Source organism: Phyllopteryx taeniolatus, chromosome 3 (assembly GCF_024500385.1).
Source record: "Phyllopteryx taeniolatus isolate TA_2022b chromosome 3, UOR_Ptae_1.2, whole genome shotgun sequence".
NCBI lineage: Eukaryota > Metazoa > Chordata > Actinopteri > Syngnathiformes > Syngnathidae > Phyllopteryx > Phyllopteryx taeniolatus.
In genome coordinates, this window is record NC_084504.1 from 31,005,247 (window position 1) to 31,023,448 (window position 18,202).

General features: G+C 43.5%; 1 protein-coding gene across 4 annotated transcripts in view; it reads right to left on the reverse strand.

The window, feature by feature from the left end:
• Positions 1 to 17,185, reverse strand: part of LOC133475557 (probable E3 ubiquitin-protein ligase HECTD4) — a 35,555-nt gene extending 18,370 nt beyond the window's left edge. For 2 of the 4 annotated variants that reach the window (XM_061768560.1, XM_061768564.1), the window contains exons 1-36: positions 16,451 to 17,185; positions 14,100 to 14,653; positions 12,270 to 12,359; positions 12,058 to 12,185; positions 11,513 to 11,621; positions 10,742 to 10,880; positions 10,441 to 10,611; positions 10,154 to 10,346; positions 9,888 to 10,049; positions 9,672 to 9,785; positions 9,430 to 9,570; positions 9,105 to 9,340; positions 8,863 to 9,005; positions 8,703 to 8,773; positions 8,515 to 8,620; positions 8,307 to 8,427; positions 8,093 to 8,221; positions 7,678 to 7,802; positions 7,281 to 7,434; positions 7,093 to 7,193; positions 6,776 to 6,974; positions 6,551 to 6,670; positions 6,348 to 6,452; positions 5,738 to 5,901; positions 5,298 to 5,543; positions 4,996 to 5,188; positions 2,958 to 3,062; positions 2,782 to 2,870; positions 2,522 to 2,694; positions 2,295 to 2,430; positions 2,040 to 2,184; positions 1,269 to 1,435; positions 1,039 to 1,185; positions 761 to 945; positions 452 to 605; positions 95 to 375 (exon numbers count right to left, since the gene is read on the reverse strand). In XM_061768560.1, coding sequence (XP_061624544.1) covers positions 95 to 375; positions 452 to 605; positions 761 to 945; positions 1,039 to 1,185; positions 1,269 to 1,435; positions 2,040 to 2,184; positions 2,295 to 2,430; positions 2,522 to 2,694; positions 2,782 to 2,870; positions 2,958 to 3,062; positions 4,996 to 5,188; positions 5,298 to 5,543; positions 5,738 to 5,901; positions 6,348 to 6,452; positions 6,551 to 6,670; positions 6,776 to 6,974; positions 7,093 to 7,193; positions 7,281 to 7,434; positions 7,678 to 7,802; positions 8,093 to 8,221; positions 8,307 to 8,427; positions 8,515 to 8,620; positions 8,703 to 8,773; positions 8,863 to 9,005; positions 9,105 to 9,340; positions 9,430 to 9,570; positions 9,672 to 9,785; positions 9,888 to 10,049; positions 10,154 to 10,346; positions 10,441 to 10,611; positions 10,742 to 10,880; positions 11,513 to 11,621; positions 12,058 to 12,185; positions 12,270 to 12,359; positions 14,100 to 14,653; positions 16,451 to 16,597 — 5,743 coding nt within the window. In that variant the 5' untranslated portion in view covers positions 16,598 to 17,185. The remainder of the gene's footprint in view (positions 1 to 94; positions 376 to 451; positions 606 to 760; positions 946 to 1,038; positions 1,186 to 1,268; positions 1,436 to 2,039; positions 2,185 to 2,294; positions 2,431 to 2,521; positions 2,695 to 2,781; positions 2,871 to 2,957; positions 3,063 to 4,995; positions 5,189 to 5,297; positions 5,544 to 5,737; positions 5,902 to 6,347; positions 6,453 to 6,550; positions 6,671 to 6,775; positions 6,975 to 7,092; positions 7,194 to 7,280; positions 7,435 to 7,677; positions 7,803 to 8,092; positions 8,222 to 8,306; positions 8,428 to 8,514; positions 8,621 to 8,702; positions 8,774 to 8,862; positions 9,006 to 9,104; positions 9,341 to 9,429; positions 9,571 to 9,671; positions 9,786 to 9,887; positions 10,050 to 10,153; positions 10,347 to 10,440; positions 10,612 to 10,741; positions 10,881 to 11,512; positions 11,622 to 12,057; positions 12,186 to 12,269; positions 12,360 to 14,099; positions 14,654 to 16,450) is intronic. The other 2 variants (XM_061768563.1, XM_061768561.1) reach the window with 2 other exon arrangements.
• Between the last annotated feature and the right edge of the window lie 1,017 nt (positions 17,186 to 18,202).

Sequence of the window (18,202 nt, forward strand, 5' to 3'; positions counted from 1 at the left end):
AAATACTAATCTCATGCATTATTTAGTATTTATGTTTTCGAGAAGGAACCCCCAACCACATGTTATTTATTGTTCAGTGGTAAGAGAGACAAACCTGGTACCACATAGTCTGCCAGCTTGGCTAGCAGCAAGGCAGCGATACGTGAAGCAGGGTCGTTAGCATCTTGTTGCTCCGCATCGAGCGTATTGATAGAAAAGCTCCATGATGGCAGGGCCACATTGCCACAGTCCTCCACGCTCATGAGTGGCAAGGCAGCTCGACAAAGCTGCAGGATGATGAGCACCAGTTTTGGGGAAGGTCTCTGGTCCAGCAGCAAAGACAAGAGTTTCGAAACACAGGCTGGTTGGCTCAGGATAGCTTTTCCTATGTGGCTCCTGGAATGAAATATAAAGACATTGAATGTATAACTACACTCATAGACATGATAAGAATATTACTACATAAACTTACCTAGAAAGGTCATTGAGAAGACTAAGCACATCCTGTAAGGCATCATTGCCAGCTGCTTGATTGCCACAGCACTCTGTTGCTCTGGCCAGATGATTGGTCAGCAAACTGGACACCTGCCGAGCCAAACCGGAGTGTACTCCATCTGTCGAGCCACCTTCAAGATAGTAAAACAGAAAAAAATAACTGCTACAAAATCATAGATTGGTCCCTCATTTCATAATTTCCCATGGCACAACCATCTGTGATAAAATGATATTGCCATATCGTTACATCAATATAATGATACTCCTGTGCATTATTTCACATTACCTTCCACTTTCTCCCACTCAATGCAGCGGTTAGCAAGCACCTGGAAAGCAGCCCAGGCCATGGTGGCTACCTTCTGCTTTTTGGTCTGCTTCTCATTAGAGCTGCACTCCCTCTGACCACTCAAGCTACATAAGCTGTCCATGAGCTGAACGAGCCCACTGCGAACTAGGCACTGCTCCTCACTCCTATGGAGAAGGCATGCAACAAATAAGAATACATGTGGTGAGGATTCTGTGACAAGGTTATGAGGAGATAACGAGGAAACATAAGTCTCTTGCCTCGTGTAGGGTATTGTGCAAAGCAAGCCGATACTGTTGGCACAAGCAATGGGGTAGCGAGCACAAAGGGACACTACAGACGTCATCGTCTCCCCAAAGGCCTCCTGCACCTGCTCTACCATTCCACCACAAGTCAGCTCCTCAATTCTGTACACATGAAACAGATTTACAGAGAGAGTAGATGGTTGAATGCATAATTATGCTTCTGTGTCGTAGCATTCTTTTCTTACCTAGGGCCTCCTTGCAATACCATAGTAACAGGCCCAACCAGGTGGGTGACGCCACCCACTCTGACAGCAGCAGTCAGCAGCTCTCTCATATGAACAAGTGCCTGCTTTCGTGTGCTCCCACGGCGCCAACGTGTCTGCGCAGCGGACAGGAAACTGCTGCTCGACACCTACACAAATGTTGGACATTTGTCATAGTCAGGGGTGAAAAGCAACGAAGTACAATCACTTCTTTACAGTACCCAAGTAGATTTATCAGGTATCTGTACTTTTGACTATTTGTTTTTTTTGCCTGTTTACTTTCAACGCCTTCATCCAAAAACATAGCTCTACTTTTCTACTCCTACTTGCATTAAAATAGGCGTGTTACTTTCATCAACCTCTGCAAATGACGACAAAATGTAAAAAGAGAGAGGTAGTTGAGATCCTTATAAATTGATTGAGCTCTTGGGGACTTATAAAGCAAAAAAAAAAAAAAAAAACAGGGACAACAGCAACATGGAGGAAATCTATTTTTGTACTTCAGTACATTTCAGAGTCTGTCCTTTATTACTTTTACCTACTTAAAGGAGTTGGAATCAGTACTTTTACTTCGAACAAGTCTTTCTGCTTTTTCCATTTTTTTTTTTACACAAGTACAGCTTTCTGTACTTCTTCCACTCCTGGTCAATCGTCAGTTCAGTGCATACGTTGCCATGAATTATTGTAAATGTCTACCATTTTCAATTAAAATAATTGATAGAAAACCAAATACAATTTAAGCAACAGACTTACAGCTTGATCGGGTGTAGTGCCGATAAATGCAAAGAGCTGACCCAGGAGAACACTGTACGTTGGCTTGTCTCTGCTGTCCTCAACAGCCAGAGACTGCAGCAGTGTAAATGAGCTACTGCGATGACTCGTAGGGTGGTGTCGCCTTCTGCAGGAGAATTACAAAGAAATATTTAACACACAAAACAAACAAACAAACAAACAAACAAACCATTGATTTATTTCAAGGTCAATCTAGTGAACAAAATAAAGAAGTACCTTTGAGCAGCATGTGTAAACTCCAGATCTTGGTTAGCAATCATCTCCAAGTCAGAGGGCGCAGACATGCTGCGCAGGAAGACCGGCTGCTTCACAATGGCGATTGTAGTCTTGGCATCTGATACAGATTTAGAAGCTGACAAAAGAGGTAAGAGAAAATCAAAAAGACTGATTATACATCAAGAAATACAGTTTAAATAGTGTCATGAGGATTAAAGGATGCCTACCTGGGCCCGGTGTTCCTGCAGGTGTCGTGGTTAAGCTTCTGCAGTGTGGCGCGATGGTAACATGGAGCAGTAGCTCCGTACGATTCATCAGACTCTTCACCAGTGCCTTAGTTTTCGCCAATGGGGTGCTACTTTTAAGGTGCATTGTGTTTACCTCATGAAAGAACTTCTCCCTGTCGTCGCAGATATAAAAGTGGTTACAGATGACGTTATACCGTTGTGACTGAAGTCATCACATTAATGCTTTTTAATTGACTTGCCTCAATCCAAGGACAACATTTTCCAAGTCACTAAAATCAAGGGGCACCTCTTTCAGGGAGCAAAGTAGTTCGAGCTCTTTTATCTTATTCTGACACAAAAACAAAAACAAAACAAACAAGTGAAAAATGAATATTCAATCATAGTGCTGTGTCAAAAGCATTGCTTGGCAGGATACCTCAAAGAAGTGGTAGTCATGAAAGAAAGGAGTGTTGTTCTCTAGCTTTCCCTGCTGGGCCTCCTCTACCTCATTCTGCCACTTCTGCTCCAATTCTGCTACACTCTGCAGCCAACATGAAGATAATTATACAAAGTTGATTTGGGTGACGTGGGTTATTACAAGTTTTTCCACGATTGCCACCCCTATTGTCAATATGTCAATACAGCCATTCGATATATTGGAAGAATATCAGCTCTGATACACGACTGTATGTGGGGGAAGAAGAGAAAACGCGTTAAGACTTCCCACATAAAAAAGTAAAACATGTTTACACAAAAAACAATGTTCTGAAAGCATTGACTGTATGTTTTATGTTGAATTCAACAGAATTCCTAGTTTAATGGTGGAAAAAGTATTGACCCCTTTCTCAAAGTCTTCGATTTTTGCATAGTTACCCCACTTTAATGTTTAAGATCATCAAATAAATGTAAATATCAGACAAATATAACAAGTGGACTTAAACTGCTGTTTTTAAATGGCGATTTCATTTATGAAGGAAAAAACACTCTACAAAGTAAAGAGTAATGGCCGCCTAAACCAAATAAATGGTTGGGCTAGCTTCAGCAGCAACAACTGAAATCAAGCGTTTTCTCTAAATGGCAATGAGTTTTTCACATCTCTGTGGAGATATTTTGACCCACTCTTCCTTGCAGAGTTGTTTTAATTCAGCAAAAATGGAGGTTTTTCGAATCAGATTCAAGTTTGGACTTTGACGACGCCACTCTAAAATCTTCATTTTGTTTTTTTAAGCTATTCAGAAGTCGACTTGCTGGTGTGTTTTGGATCGTTATCCTGCTGCAGAATCGAAATGCGCTTTAGCTTGAGGTCACAAACTGATGGCTGAAAATTATCCTTCAGGATTTTCTGTTGAAGAGCAGAATTCAAGTTGTCCACATCCTAAAGGAGAAAAGCAGCCCAAGACCATGTTTGACCGTTAGCCTTTATGTTCTTTTTGGTCAGCAGTGTTTTTGGCCTTGGAACTCTGCCATGGATGCCATTTTTGCCCATTCTCTTCTTTATTGTTGTGTCATGAACACTGACCTTAACTTAGGCAAGGGAGGCCTTCAGTTCTTTCGAGGTTGTCATGAGTTCCTTTGTGGCCTCCTGGATGAGTCATTGCTGTTCTCTTGGTGTAATCTTTATAGGCCGGCCACTCTTGGGAAGGTTCACCACTGTTCCATGTTTTCTCATTGTGAGGATAATGGCGCTCCTCCCTATGGTTCGCTGGAATCCTAAAGCTTTAGAAATGGATTTGTAACCCTTCCCAGACTGACAGATGATAGATTATCAACTGTTCTGGAATTTCTTTGGATTGTGTCCTTTTATTGCAGCATTTTTAGATCTTTTGTCTGACTTGATTTTGTCAGGACAGATTCTGTTGAAGTGATTTCCTGATTGAACAGATCTGGAGATAATCAGGCTTGGGTGTGATCAGTGAAAATTAACCCAAAATTGTTATTAGTCACAATTAATTCATGATTTAACAGTGTAATTACTTTTTCACACGGGCCAGGTAACCTTGAATAGTTTTTTTCCTTAATTAATGAAATCACCATTTCAAAACAACATTTTAAGTTCACTTGGGTTATATTCATCATTACATTTGTTTGATGATCTTAAACGCTAAAGTAGGGAAACTATGCAAAAATATAAGAATTTTTGAAGGGGGCCAATACTTTTTCACAGCACTGTAGTCTCATCATTTTGAACACCATGCCCTCTAAAATAGCTTGTCAGTAATCTCCATTAAAACGTAAATTTTCAAACGTTGTTGGGACTTGGTTTGTTAACCTTTTGTCATATTAATGTTAAAATCACAATGGAATAAAATGTTGTTATCATTTGTAATTTAAGATATGTAGTATTGACAGTAAACACTGAGATTCACATCACATTAAAAAGTAAAACATGCGGCATCTTGTTCATACTTGGATATCGAACATCAAAAGTATATTACTCCCCGCCCCCCCCCCCTCTTAAAAAAAAAAATGCTTACCTGCAGTTGACGCTCCATTGCATTTATCTTCTTGAAGGTCTCTGCCATGATCTTACAGACCAGGTCAAACTCTTCTGCGTGCTCTTCACGGTACTGGTAGTTGACAAGTGACTGCAGGCCATCCACTAAACTGAGATGCTTTATGACACATGACACTATAACCTCCTCCATGACATCTGGCCGGATCACCTCTCTTTCAGGAATGAAATAGTTGGGTGTTACATCGTTATGTTAATGACAAGAGTACAATATCTAATGTAAAATGTACTACAAATAATATAAAGCATGTTAACAGCTCTCACTTAATGCTGGGACGAAACTGCGGGCGAGCTCTTCCAGACACCTCTCGCAACCTTCCCATGATGCCTGGAGGGAGGCGTATGCGTGGCAAGTCGAAGTAGGCGCCGGATGTAAAACCTGGAGGCGGGATTAGCACATCGGCAGGGTAGGTAAATTCCCGGTCCTCCTCGATGGTTAGCGGCAGAGGTGAAGGGCTTGGAGTGAGAGCAGGAGAGAGTGCGCCGTTTGCTTCCACCTGCCACTGACACCTGAGGAAAAAGTCAACATTCTGCATTCTAATTTTGACACACACCTTCTCCTTATAGATATGGATGGCAGCATAGTATACTGTGGTTGAAAGTCACATACTTTATTGTTATGCTCAAATACATTTCACTAGCCCAGGTAATAAATATAGTACAAAATAAGAATCTAAATGTTGTAGCGTCATCTGATGCGTCACCTTTGCAGGAGCTTTGAGCAGAGCAAATCATGGCAGGCGTCCTCCTCTCTCGTCACCTCTGGCCCATTATACAGAATGCGCAGCATTGAGCAAGCTAGCACTGACAGGCCAAGTGCTAGGTCTGCCAGGAAAGGGAGGCCTCCAGAGACATCCTCAGATGACTCCTGAAAAGATGACATCAACAAAAGAAATATCATTGTACAAGTCATGGGGTGACAATAGCTCACCTGTAAGGACTTGGGACTTTGGAGGAGGTTTACGATTCAAATCCTGCAACGGACAAATTAACAATAGCAACTAGCTGTTCGAGGGATACTAGTCTGCTTCCTGGCTACTGTCGAGGTGGACTTGGGCAAGGCACCATCCCCACCCCCCAGCTCATGAAGTGCAGCATTGTTTGCGTGGACCTTTCACTCTGACATCTCTCCTTGGATGTCTGCATGTGTGTGATTCGGTTGTGTGCGGCGTGCAACACAAAAATACATACAGCAGCGTGTGAGTTTGAATTTCCCCTTGAGGGATTACAGCGAATATAATACATTGAAACAAATATAAATTAAATCAACACATGTAAGGATTCTAACAACATGCCAATGTTACTGTCTTTTACCTGAGCTCTGACAGTACAAGAAAAGCCCCACATGGCTTTATCAGGGGTGTTGTGCTCTCGTCCACTTCTCATTTCAAATGAGAAGGTCACTATATCACCTTCAACCTAAAAAAAAAAAAAGGACGCATGTATGAGGATTTATGCGGTAAACACTACAACTGAGGATAGTTCACATTGTATCTTTCGCCCACAGCTTCTATTACCTTGACGAGATCTTTGGGCCACCCTGTCCCCAAAACACTGCGACTGCCATATCCCAGAGTGTTTCCTCCATATTCGGTTACTTTACGGCTATTGGCGTTGGGACCGGCATAAATAACCAGCTAAGAAAAAAAAAAAAAAAAGAATACATTGTTAATAGCACAACAGCTGGCAAAATATGACAACAAATGTAACTGTACTTTGTAAAAGTGTTGTTTAATGAACACCTTATCATAGTCATATTGCGAAGAGCATCGGGAATCAAAGCGAAGGTACAAACAGCGAGCCCCCGGAATGTGCACAGTCTCCTTGAATTTATAGTTGTCTCGCACAGGATGCACAGTCTCCACTGTCTTTCCAGCAGCCCAAGGGGCAGGGATCTTTAGTCCTGTCAAGAATCCTGGCTCCTCACGTTCATCAAGAATTCTAGAAGAAAAGGATAGGGATTTTCTAAAATAGATCTATGAGCTGATGCACCGACTGGTACTAAAAACTCAGATATATTCCAAGTAATAGGATTTTGGTGGCCCTCTATAGAACATACTTGTCATCAGCAGCGCAGGGTTTCATCCCCTGCCCCGCACAGCACCCCAAAAGGGGCTCCTCTGAGAAAAGTGGAGACTGAGTCTTTAATAACAGAGCAGTCTGGAAGGAAAAGGAAAAGGAGACTATCATCATCAGTATCATTCTGCTTCAGATTTGAATTTTGATTGAACACAAACATTTACAAACCTGACTGGTGTATAAAACCAGCTGCACTAACTGAGGCATGAGTGCATCAGCTAGCGTGAGGGTTTGCAGGTTGGGGTGCATCAGAGAAGTCAGCAACACTGGCAGCAAGTGCCCCAGCATGGTAGCCTTAGTTACCTGCTCCAGACCTTTCAACCTTTGGAAAACGTGAGCAAGGGATGAATCTGCACACTAGCCAGGTGAGCACTACAGCGGTGACAACAAAATGCAGATTCATTCTAAAACACTAACTCCTGTACTTCAACATGTTTTTGTTAGAAAGGCATTGTGATTTTAAGTGATTTCACAGGACATGGTGCCAATTTTAAAGGCCGGTTTCTTCCGTTTAATGAAATACAGGATTAATTATTGAGTATTAAAGAAAAAAAAAAAACCTCACCTGGTTTCCTTGTCTGGGATCTCACTGTTAATGAGAGCTGTTGTCACCTGCTGCAGAGTCTCCAGTGCCTCATCACATCCCACCAGGATCTTGGTTGCTAAGGAGAGAATGCTACCTTGAAGCTCCTGAGGACACCACAGAGAAAAGGCCCACACTTCGGTAACTCTGCTTCCAAAATTGCCATTCACCATATTGCTTGCATGTAATGCTTTATAGCTTTACTGCAATCTCTACAGGTAAAGCACACAACCGTAAAATAACACAACCAGAGTTATATGATAGCATATTGTTTACACTGTTCTCATTCAAACGTATTTGCAAATACAACTCAGCATCCCTAACTGATAACGCTGCAGTGAATGTCACGGAAGAAAATTCCATTAGGAGAGGATGGGTATTTAAAAGGGATGTTTACCTGTACCTTGATTGTTTCCCCCTGTAGGGAGCTATCACTGTCGTCGCTATCTTCTGGACGGATAAGAACTGTGTTACTGACAAGGTGGTTCTGAACAGCCATGAGGTAGCGCAGACAAGGAGAGACCACCTACAGGGAAGAAGAGAAATCTCAGACTGCTATCAGCACAGCGTAGCAAAGCAGGTGATCCTTGCGTAGGTTGTAATGAGCATACTGGCACTGTGGAGAGCAGCTTCTGGAAGTCATCTCGAGCGACTGTCTGACATTTGGTAACGAGAAGGCAGGATTCCCGAACTACGGTCTTGAGGATGCAATGTAGTAGGTCATCACTCAGCCTGTATGAAAGAGAGCGAGAAGAACGAATTTCAAAGGACATGAAAAAAGGTCAGAAGGTACCAGATGTTTGCACGGTCACCACTGACCTATAGTGGTCATCTTCTTCACTTCCAAACCTGTTTTTCTGCAGCTGGTCCGCCATATTGGTGAGGATGACATCCCGAAGCTGAGACAGCCCACTGTTCCTTTCTCCTGTGAATCACACAAACACAAAAATATTTACTTGGAAAGGGCATTGGGATTTTCACTTATTTTAATCATCTCATTTAAGCACCTTCACTTAGAACAAGTTTCAGCAATTTGTTGAGTTCAGCCTCCCCCTGATACAAAGTATTCAGGCCTGAGCTGCAGAGAAAATGAAATGGCTTTAAACGCATGTATTTTTTAATGTTAGTAGAGGGAGTATATAATATTTGAAACACAATCACATTTACCTGATGGCCAGGCACACCTCTCTTTGAATCTCAGCCCCTATTTGATCCACTGGAGCCATTAGCAGCTGCCACAAGAGCAGGCCTGCCCTACGCACACTCTCTCTGTTCTGCTCCGACTGAGAATTGAAGAACCTAAAAACAACCTGGAGAAAACAAACCGTGTACAAAACATAACTTTCAAACATTAAATAAAGAAAGGGGGCAATTAAAGTGTGAAAGAGGCATAACAAAAAAAAACTAACCTGGAACACTACCAAAATACAGCGGATGACGCTGGTATCTCCGTTGACCATGGCCTTCTCCATGATGTCGCAGATGCTGCTAAAGTGACTGGCCTCGATCGGGTGTTGCTTGCCCAGTAGGGCGCCCAGGGGGAGGCTGTTACTGCTGGCTGCTAGCAGGTTCAGCTGGTGGACACACATGGCACCCACATGATGAAGTAGCTGGTTGATCACCTCACTTGTGTCCACCATTTCGTCTGTGAAAAAAAGGCAGAACATTAAAAAAAGTACAGGAGATTTATGATCAACTAACGCAATCAACAATAATATAATGCCATTTTCCAACCTTTGGATTCTTTTATGACATGGCTCACACCCAGCCTATGGCACACATGATGAAAGGCCTGATTCCCCGGGTTACACCACTGATCTATGTAATCACTAGAGCAGGTCCAGATCAAGTTGTTCAGTGCATCATAACATGCTCCTAAAAGGCCACACGATAAAATAGCAGTGAGCTCCGCAGTAGAGAGTGTGCTAGAAGTTGCGTTATTTCCAACACTCATTTGGTACAAAAGTAGTGCTCACCCAGTCCTGCCACCTGGGCTCCTCTGCCAAGAGAACTGCCAGGAGCGTCAATGAGGTCAGCGCGGCTGCTGAACTGGCCGTCGGCAAGGTTGAAGACTAAACTCGAGGCTAATACTGAAATAACAAAGAGGACCCTTTCGTGGAAAGCACCAAACCTTTAACTGAGGCACTAGCCTAAAAATATCAGTGACAGTGACAGTGTCTATGTGCTGTTACTTTTCAGAGAGGACAGGCTGCTGGTGCCACCAAAGAGCGAGCGTGTCGCAGAGCTCCCAGATACACCGGGAGCTGGGACCAGCAACACTAAGTACGTTCCACACACATACATTGGGGTCTTCCTCAGAGTCTTCAGAGGAAGTCCGCAGCTTGTGTTGACAGCTGTGGAGATGGAAAACCCCAAGAGATATATGATTAAAGATTTTTTTTTTTTTTATTCAAGCATAGGGATTAACTGGCTTTTGGATGTTCAACTGATTGATTACCAGACTGCTCCTCTTTGACAGTGTTGGTGATGGTAGAGCCTGTGAGAGCAGCCAATGTGGCAGAATGTGAGGCCCGGAAGCGAGACATTCGACTCAAAAGAAGCTCATTCAAGCACTTGGAAGACTCGCCTTCTTTACGAGTCAGAATAACTCTCTCCTGCAAGATGTCTGCAACACACAGCCCTGTCTGTGTCTGCAGCATGGATACAAGTGGAGAACCCATCAAACACTTAAGATCTCTGATATCGCCTGCTGCAATTACTAAACATTGCAGCCAAATGACTCACAGAAAGGTGAAAGACATCCATGAAGACAGAGTGGCCTTTCTGGGTCTTTTCGTTGAGACTAGCTGGAGACCACACCCAGTATAAGTAGATTCCATCGGAGCAGAGATGCAGTGTAGTCATGCTGCTGCCCACTGGAAAGTGTTGGGCTGGCATGGGGACAATCTGGCACACCTAAAAACGGCAGCACGAACAAGAGATGCATGTTAATTCTGGTTTTCTTCATGTAGCTGGGTGAAGCTATAACTCTATTACATCAACCCTATTCCCAGCTCTCATCTTGGCCGATTCAATGCAGCAGTACCTGTAACGTGAAGGGGTCAATGACCTGGCACAGCTGATGAGCCTTGGCATCAAAGGCAGAAGGGCGGTGGAGAAGGCGACCACTGCTGTACACCACCCAACCAGGTTCCAGCTCCTCATTTCGACAGTAAACAAATCCCCTACATAAACACATGCGGAGCTTTTATTTTTGCACCTGAATCGCATCTTTCCGAAAGGCGCAGTTTCATGATTTGCCACAAAGCATCTCATTGCTGCAAATGCATATTTTAGAAAATAGATTTTTGAAAGGCTGGAATGATGAAAACAGAAACATGATGTAAGTCTACAAAACCAGAATATACATTACATTTACCAAAGTATGGGGGCACCTGGCCATTATCCCAGCAATAGGAAACTAAAGAGGATTAGAGTTCTGGAAAGACCTTTTTTTTATATTTTGGATAATATCTGTGGGCCTTCCTTCATCCAGATGAAAATGTGTGAAGTCAAAGAGATGTCTGACAAGCAGGCCTATTTTAGCTCATCCAGTATGTGATGGGGTTGAGGTCACTATTCTGTATGGTCCAAAAATGATGACTTAAGATTTAGACGGAAGTACCACAGTCTAGTCCAAGCACTGATTAATTCATTAATTGATTAAGAGGTGTGTTTGACATTGTGTGAGTGCAATTCTGAATGCACTGAATATATCGATGTAAATTCAAACCAACCACATGATGCATTAACTAACTTTTTTTTTTTTTTTTCTTTTTAAAAGGACGCTGTAGAATAAAGGCAAGTGTTGTATTACCTCAGCGTTCCATGTAAGCCAGAGCCGAGCTTACTGAGCCCTCTCCCAGAGGAGTTGGTGGTGTACAGATAAAGTCCATCTGTGGCCAGACAGCGCCCAAGGTCGGTGTCTGTGAGAAACGGGACAAAAAAAAGAATTACAAGGTGGGAAAGGATGTACAGTTGGTATAAAAACAGGGATCAAAACAACAATGCTAGCTCCAAGTTGCTTTAGACTGATTTGATTTGTCATTAGAGATGCAGGTAAAATAGACTTCATACTGATCCAGTGTTAGGTTTTCAAGTAAATGCAAAACTGTTGCTATGGATATACACCCCTGATCAACTTCTATCGTTTTGTGAAGTCAACAGATCGATTTCTTTGTGAGTCATCACTGTCTTGTCTATATTTCACCCTTAACATCCTGCTGAACATACATTTTTTTAGTTTTACCATACCACTGAATGTCTTCTCATAGCCATGTTCAATTGTTGTGCATTAGGTTAAAAAAACAAAAAAAAATGTAATAATAAGAAGAAGAATCCTTAATTAAATCGGGTCTTCACCTTTATTTTCAGCTCCTCCAGCAGAGTTGTCAGGTGTCGGTAACATATCCTCAAAACCCCAGGACACACTGTGTTTCCCCCCCAGCAGGCATGACGACGAGCCCGGCCCTCCTTCCAAGAGTAAAAGCCTGAAGCCGGAATGAAGGTTACCTTCACGGAGGGAAAGTCGCTCATACAGTCGATTACCAGGTGAATCGACAACAAGGCCTCACCTGTACAGGACATCTGACACTGGGAGCTGGCCCAGATCCGACTGTTTCTGCAGTAGGTGAACTGTGTGGATGAAGGTCTTCAGAGATCCTCTGGAAAACAGTTAAGGAGATTATTCCAAAGAGCAAAAAAGTAAGTGCATATTGTCAAGTTTGTCTAATATTCATCATCATCACCGTGTTTAATTTCACAATGAGTCACTTTTCCATTGCAATGAGACATATTGGTGGCTAATGTTGATATATCACAACATGTAATGCTGCAGAGTGTAACGAGCAATCCACTTGTGCATTTAATGCTGTGACACATCTAAACTGGAACTCGTAATGAAGCAATCTGTATTCACAGCAAATATCTGTGCACCGAGAAGAGAATGAATTTACAGATAATAACACCAATTACAAAGTCATTGTGGCCAATATAATTACAAATAAGTTACAATTGTCCAACTCAACAACAACGCGATCGCCTCATGTTAATGACAAGCAAGCATGTGACTACCGTAGAGCTTTCATTTCTATGTTGGTACTTAAACCTTCCAAATGTTAAATTTACCAATAGGGCTGGATGGTTCCTGACAACAAAGAGCTGCCGGTCCCAATAAAGACTAAACAAAAAGTAGAGGGTTCTGGTTTTGACAAGTCAAGATCAGTTGTCACCAGCAGAAGCAGCGGTCCAACTGACGCACACAAAAGTGTCACAGACACGACAGACTGCGATATAAAGCACCTTGTAGGAAACTGATAAGTTTAAAGTTTACAGTACACAGGCCCATAGGGCCTCATATCTCAGGTCCTGACAAATTAAATGATAAATGACATCAAACCGATGAGATTTTCTTCAAAAAGGAAGTACTCGGACTACACAGTGACGGTAGCGAGGTCATTGCAACAGAACCTGACGTTACATCCAAATAAATACTGCGACAAACACCTCTGTGAATACCTCTTCATAATTGTTACGAGGACAGGCAAAGGACATGCCATTTATACAAAAAACGTAAACAGTCATCATTTGTCAGAAACAGGAACGACTTCTTAAAGTAGCTCTCAGTACATCAGCAAAGCTGTGCAAAACCTACGGTACTCATTAAATCTCCTTTCAAAATCATGCAGCCAGCCAGAATGTTTACATACAGTTAGTCGAGGTACGACGGTTTGCCTATAAGACATTAAATCGGATCGCGTTGTCCCAGTACACATGCGCAGTTAATGAATCAAACAAACATTAACCATGAAGAAACAGTGAATGTGAAAAGTCTACACACCCATATTCAAATGCCAGGTTTTGGGGTTTTTTGCAATATAAAAAGGAGCCCAAGGTGAAGCATTTTAAACTTTTTCCACTATTGTATAAACTGTACCACACCAGGAACTAAAAACAATCAACTAAGATAATGTGGTAGCACAAGTGTGCACACCCTCTTCTAACTGGGGCTGTGGCTGCATTCAGAATTAACCAATCACGTTCAAACGCGTTAAATGGTAGTCGGCACACACCTGCCACCATTTAAAATGCATCTGATGGACCCCAAATAAAGTTCAGGCGTTCTGGTATGCTTTCCGTGACATTGTGTAGTCAGTGGTCCAGTACAATTGTTGATGACTGTCTAAACCCATTAATCAAGCGTGTTAGCTTAACTTTGAGAAATTCAACTTGGTTTGATTTCAGTCATACGTGGGCGTGTCTTAATAGTCTGGTTTCAGTCTAATTATCCCAATAATATTTCTCGAGCACCATACACACGTGCTGCTGACAGGAACTCTGTGAGGGTGTGACAGCAAAATAAAACAAAAAAAGTTGTTCGGTATTGTATCTCTCTTGTGTCTTACCTAGCACAGGCAAGTGCAACCAGGGCAGCAGCAGCGTTTTCTCTATGTCTGAGCGTGCGGAGAATCTGCATCTGAGTCGCACTTTGAGTGTGGACGCAGTCCTGAGCACCATCTTCCAGCCAGGAGCAGAGCAGCCCCTCCAGGCCATTCAGGCAGTCGGCAGGCTCCTTGCTGAGGCTGAGCGGCTGGCAGTCCCGGAGACATGCCAGCAGGACCTCCGCCGTGACGCCGCAGAGCGCCGGGTCGCTGCGGGTCTGCGACTGTAGAAGGGGGAAGACCAGCAGAAGGCCGACACGGGAGGTAAAGGGAGCCTGCTCGGGCTGCTGGAGCAGACCTTGTCTTTTGAGCAAGGCCAAGGTCTCCTCATCAGCACCCCCAGACCCTTCTCGCTCCTGTTGTTCCTCCAGGGCCAGCTGCCGCTGTGCCCCCCACAGGCCGCGCAAAGCATTGAGTCGGTACTCCAGCAGGCGGGCATAAGCGTTACTCTGATTTCCACAGACTGCACGGAGACGCTCGGCCAGCTCGACCGGGTTCTTCGTCTCAAATGTCAGAATCTAGAATGAAGGACGGTGGTGGAGGATGGGGAAAAAATAAAAAGCTAATTATTTCACACAAAATCACATTACAAAAAGCGGGATGAATATGATAAGGCACAGTTCAGAAGCAAAAGGGCCTCAAAGAGGAAACACCTTAGTTGCCACCTGGATGTCAATTAAAGTATTTTCCCTAAAAAAAGGACATTTTGAAAACAATCAAGGGAAACACTCAACGCTCATGTCTATATTGTAGTTCTTTGCTCTAGAAAATAATGGTCAGACACAGCAAAGTCAAACAACGTGCTTGATGTGCACTTAAGCAGCATTTCAGATATTGATTAGAACGTGAGGCCTACGAACGAAGGACTAGGGAAAAAACTATTATAGCCTTTAGCGGGCACAATTTGTATTGATTACATTTCACTAACCCTACTAATGTTACGGTAAAAAATCTTTAACTGGAGCTTGGGCCCTCTGTGCCTTGTTCCCAGAAATACTGCTGCGTCTCGATGGAATGTAGTCAGCCTCACAACACCATCCAAAACGGTAATGAATGGCTGAGCAGAAATGGGGGACAATGGAGAACAACACAAAGTATGAATACAATACAGACGACAAACTGTGAGGAAAGACTTACACTTTTTGGTGACAAGAAGGACAGTATTGCTAAAACCTGATTAAGAAGGGGATCTCCTATATGGATACCTGCATCTCTAATGGAGAAGTGCCAAATTATATCATAATAGTGGCTTCATTCTAATGTGGAGATGAAGGAACATGATTGTATAACACTTTGTAAGCCTGTTTGGAACTGGTATGATTATGATGCTTCCGAGATCACTCAGGCTGAACCGCCATTTAATGCGAAAAACAAACCTCAACTTGTGCAGGCAGTCTTATGTTGTACATCAGCCCACCAACAAACATTGTTGTTTCATGTGCACTCTGACAAATCGCATTTTCTATCAACAGCCCGATTTGTGGGAGTATTTTGTCTGCCATATGTTGATTCTAAAAATCAGCAAATCTGTTGACGTGTCATTCATTATGAGCGCCGTACGTCCATACTGTATATACAAAATATACCTTACCCATTTCATCACAGAACTGTGATTGATTAATTTGAAGAATTGTGGGACACAATAAAGATTTCAGCACATTGCATTTCTTGAACGATATGACCTCTTCGATAAATATTTTGATCACGTTTTTCAGAATACCCTCTTTGATGCTTCTTCATTTGCATATGTCTTTCGGATCTCAGATGCATTATGGAAAAACTTTTGGGTGGTGAGGTTCATGGCAGATTGAGGAGCTGTTTAGTACCTTATCCCGAAACTTGAATGACATCTAACAGAATGAGAGTTCTGTTGGGTTTTGTATAGTCTGGACTCAACCAATATGTCTCTATATACACGAAACTAAAAATAGCAAATCATGATCAGTGCAAATCGGATGTTCGTACTTTTACTACAAATGCATAGTGAAAATGTTGTACGATTCAATACGTGAGTCGGTTCCACTAAAAATACATTTTGTAAAAATGGTTGTTTCCAATAAGTTTATTGTGAAAGAAGCTACCGGAAGCACAAGCGCGCACAGCGACAAGCAGCTTGACAGAAGGTCGATAACAAGCAGGGCAGGGAAAGTTGCAAACGTTAGCGCTCTCGTTATCATCGAGGGTGTGTTGCCGCAGACAGTCCAAACACATTCTGCATAGGAAACTGAGCCAAAGGCCACCGCTGTCATACGACAAGGTTCCCTTTACGAACACGTACAAAAGACAAGGCGTCACGGGCGTGTGACTCGACTCACCTCCTGCTCGGTGTCGCCCTGCTCCGACACTCCAATTTCACTGGGGAGTTCGGCCAGATCCGTGACCCGAATGAGTCCATCGTGGAGAAAAATGGTTTCCTCCTTCACCGAAAGCCACTGGGATGAGTCCGCAGGCCCGGAGCCCATCGCTCTCTCCTCCGACAGTGATGCCGAAGGGGTCGAACATTAAAAATTCAGTGGCAGAATGACAGAAAACGCCCTGGCCCCCGCTGCTGTACAATAACAAAATGCTGTTGGCGAGCCCGAGCCCGAGCCCGTCCCGGTTGACGACGGTGTCGGACAGAACGCGCCGCGCTCGGCTACGAGCTAGCGGACGGCAGCCAGGCGCTGGAAAGAGAGCGATGGCGGGTCCCGCTCACATCGCATGTCTGCTCCTTTCCCGTCCGTGCTGGCGGCGGCTGCTGTCTGCCGTCTGCCGTCTGCCGCGGCTAGCTACACGCGCAGCTAGCTAGCTAACCGTGCGGCGTCGACTCGCTAACGTTACCGAGCAGAGTGGGCGTGACGCCTGCACGAAAACCGTTATAGCGCCACGCCTTTACAACCTCAGTCGGCTCGGGACAGATAGGGCATCTGTCAGCGCAAATTTTTGCCGTGAGAAAAATGACGCCCCAGGCAGCTCCGTGTACGGCCCAGCCGCTGAGTTAGTGCCTGAAGACGGTCATGAGAGTCCCAGCTGTCAGTGCGACGCCATGTTTCCAAGGCCAACGAGCTCCTCCCAGCATGCACTGCGGACCACATGGTCAAGTGTTAGTCTTATCAAGTAACACTAAACAACTATTTAACTTTGGGCCAACTTTGCAATCATGACTGTTATGGTTGGTGTACAATGCAATATTTATTCTTTGTAAGAGTGATGTACGACTGGAAAATCTGAGGTGAGAAGTCGGGGGGTCAGCATGCATGGCCTCTGCTGGCCTAAACATTATCAGAAGCAGTGACCTATATTTTTCTGGGCAGGCTGTATGTCTCACTGTGTCCAGTCAGCTAGTTTTTCATCCTCTTTCCTCCCTATACTGAAGGGTGTCCCGCAAGGTTCAGTGCTGGGACCTCTACTTTTTTCCACTTCATGTAAATGACCTTTGTAACATCCTGTCAAATGTTATTCACCATTTCTTTGCCGATGACACGGTCATTTACTGCTCATCCCCTTGTGTTGTGGAGTTGTTGCCTGTCATCTGCCTTTGATATTGTTCACCCAGACCTTAAATGCTGACAAATCAAAGTATATTCTGTTCTCAGATAATGAGACTTTCAGTAGATTTTCCTCAAATTATTGATTGCAGAAGAGATCGAAATGGTCGCGTTTTACAAGTACTTAAGCATCACAGTCGTTGAGAAACCGAACATTAAAAGTCACTCATAGACAAACTTGGTTTGAAGCTGTTAAGTGTCTTTTTGTGCTTGAAGCAGAACGAGCATGCCCTTTAATCTCAAAATGCCCTTCAGTTGGATGTCTCCAGAATGGGAATCGAACTATGCTGATCCATTGGCCTGGAACGAGCTACAAAAGTGCCTAAAACTGCCAAGACTAGTTATGATAGGAGAATTTAAAGCTATTTTAAAAGACTATGAAAGCAGCCCCCTTGGACAGTAACTGATAACTTGCCTGTAATCTGAACCGGTTGTGTTTTTTGCTGGTTGGAATGTTTTTACTAGTGTTGTAACTGTCTTTGGCTGCCTTTGCTGGCCAGCTCGCGCTTGTAAAATAACATTTTGAGCTCAATGATGCTT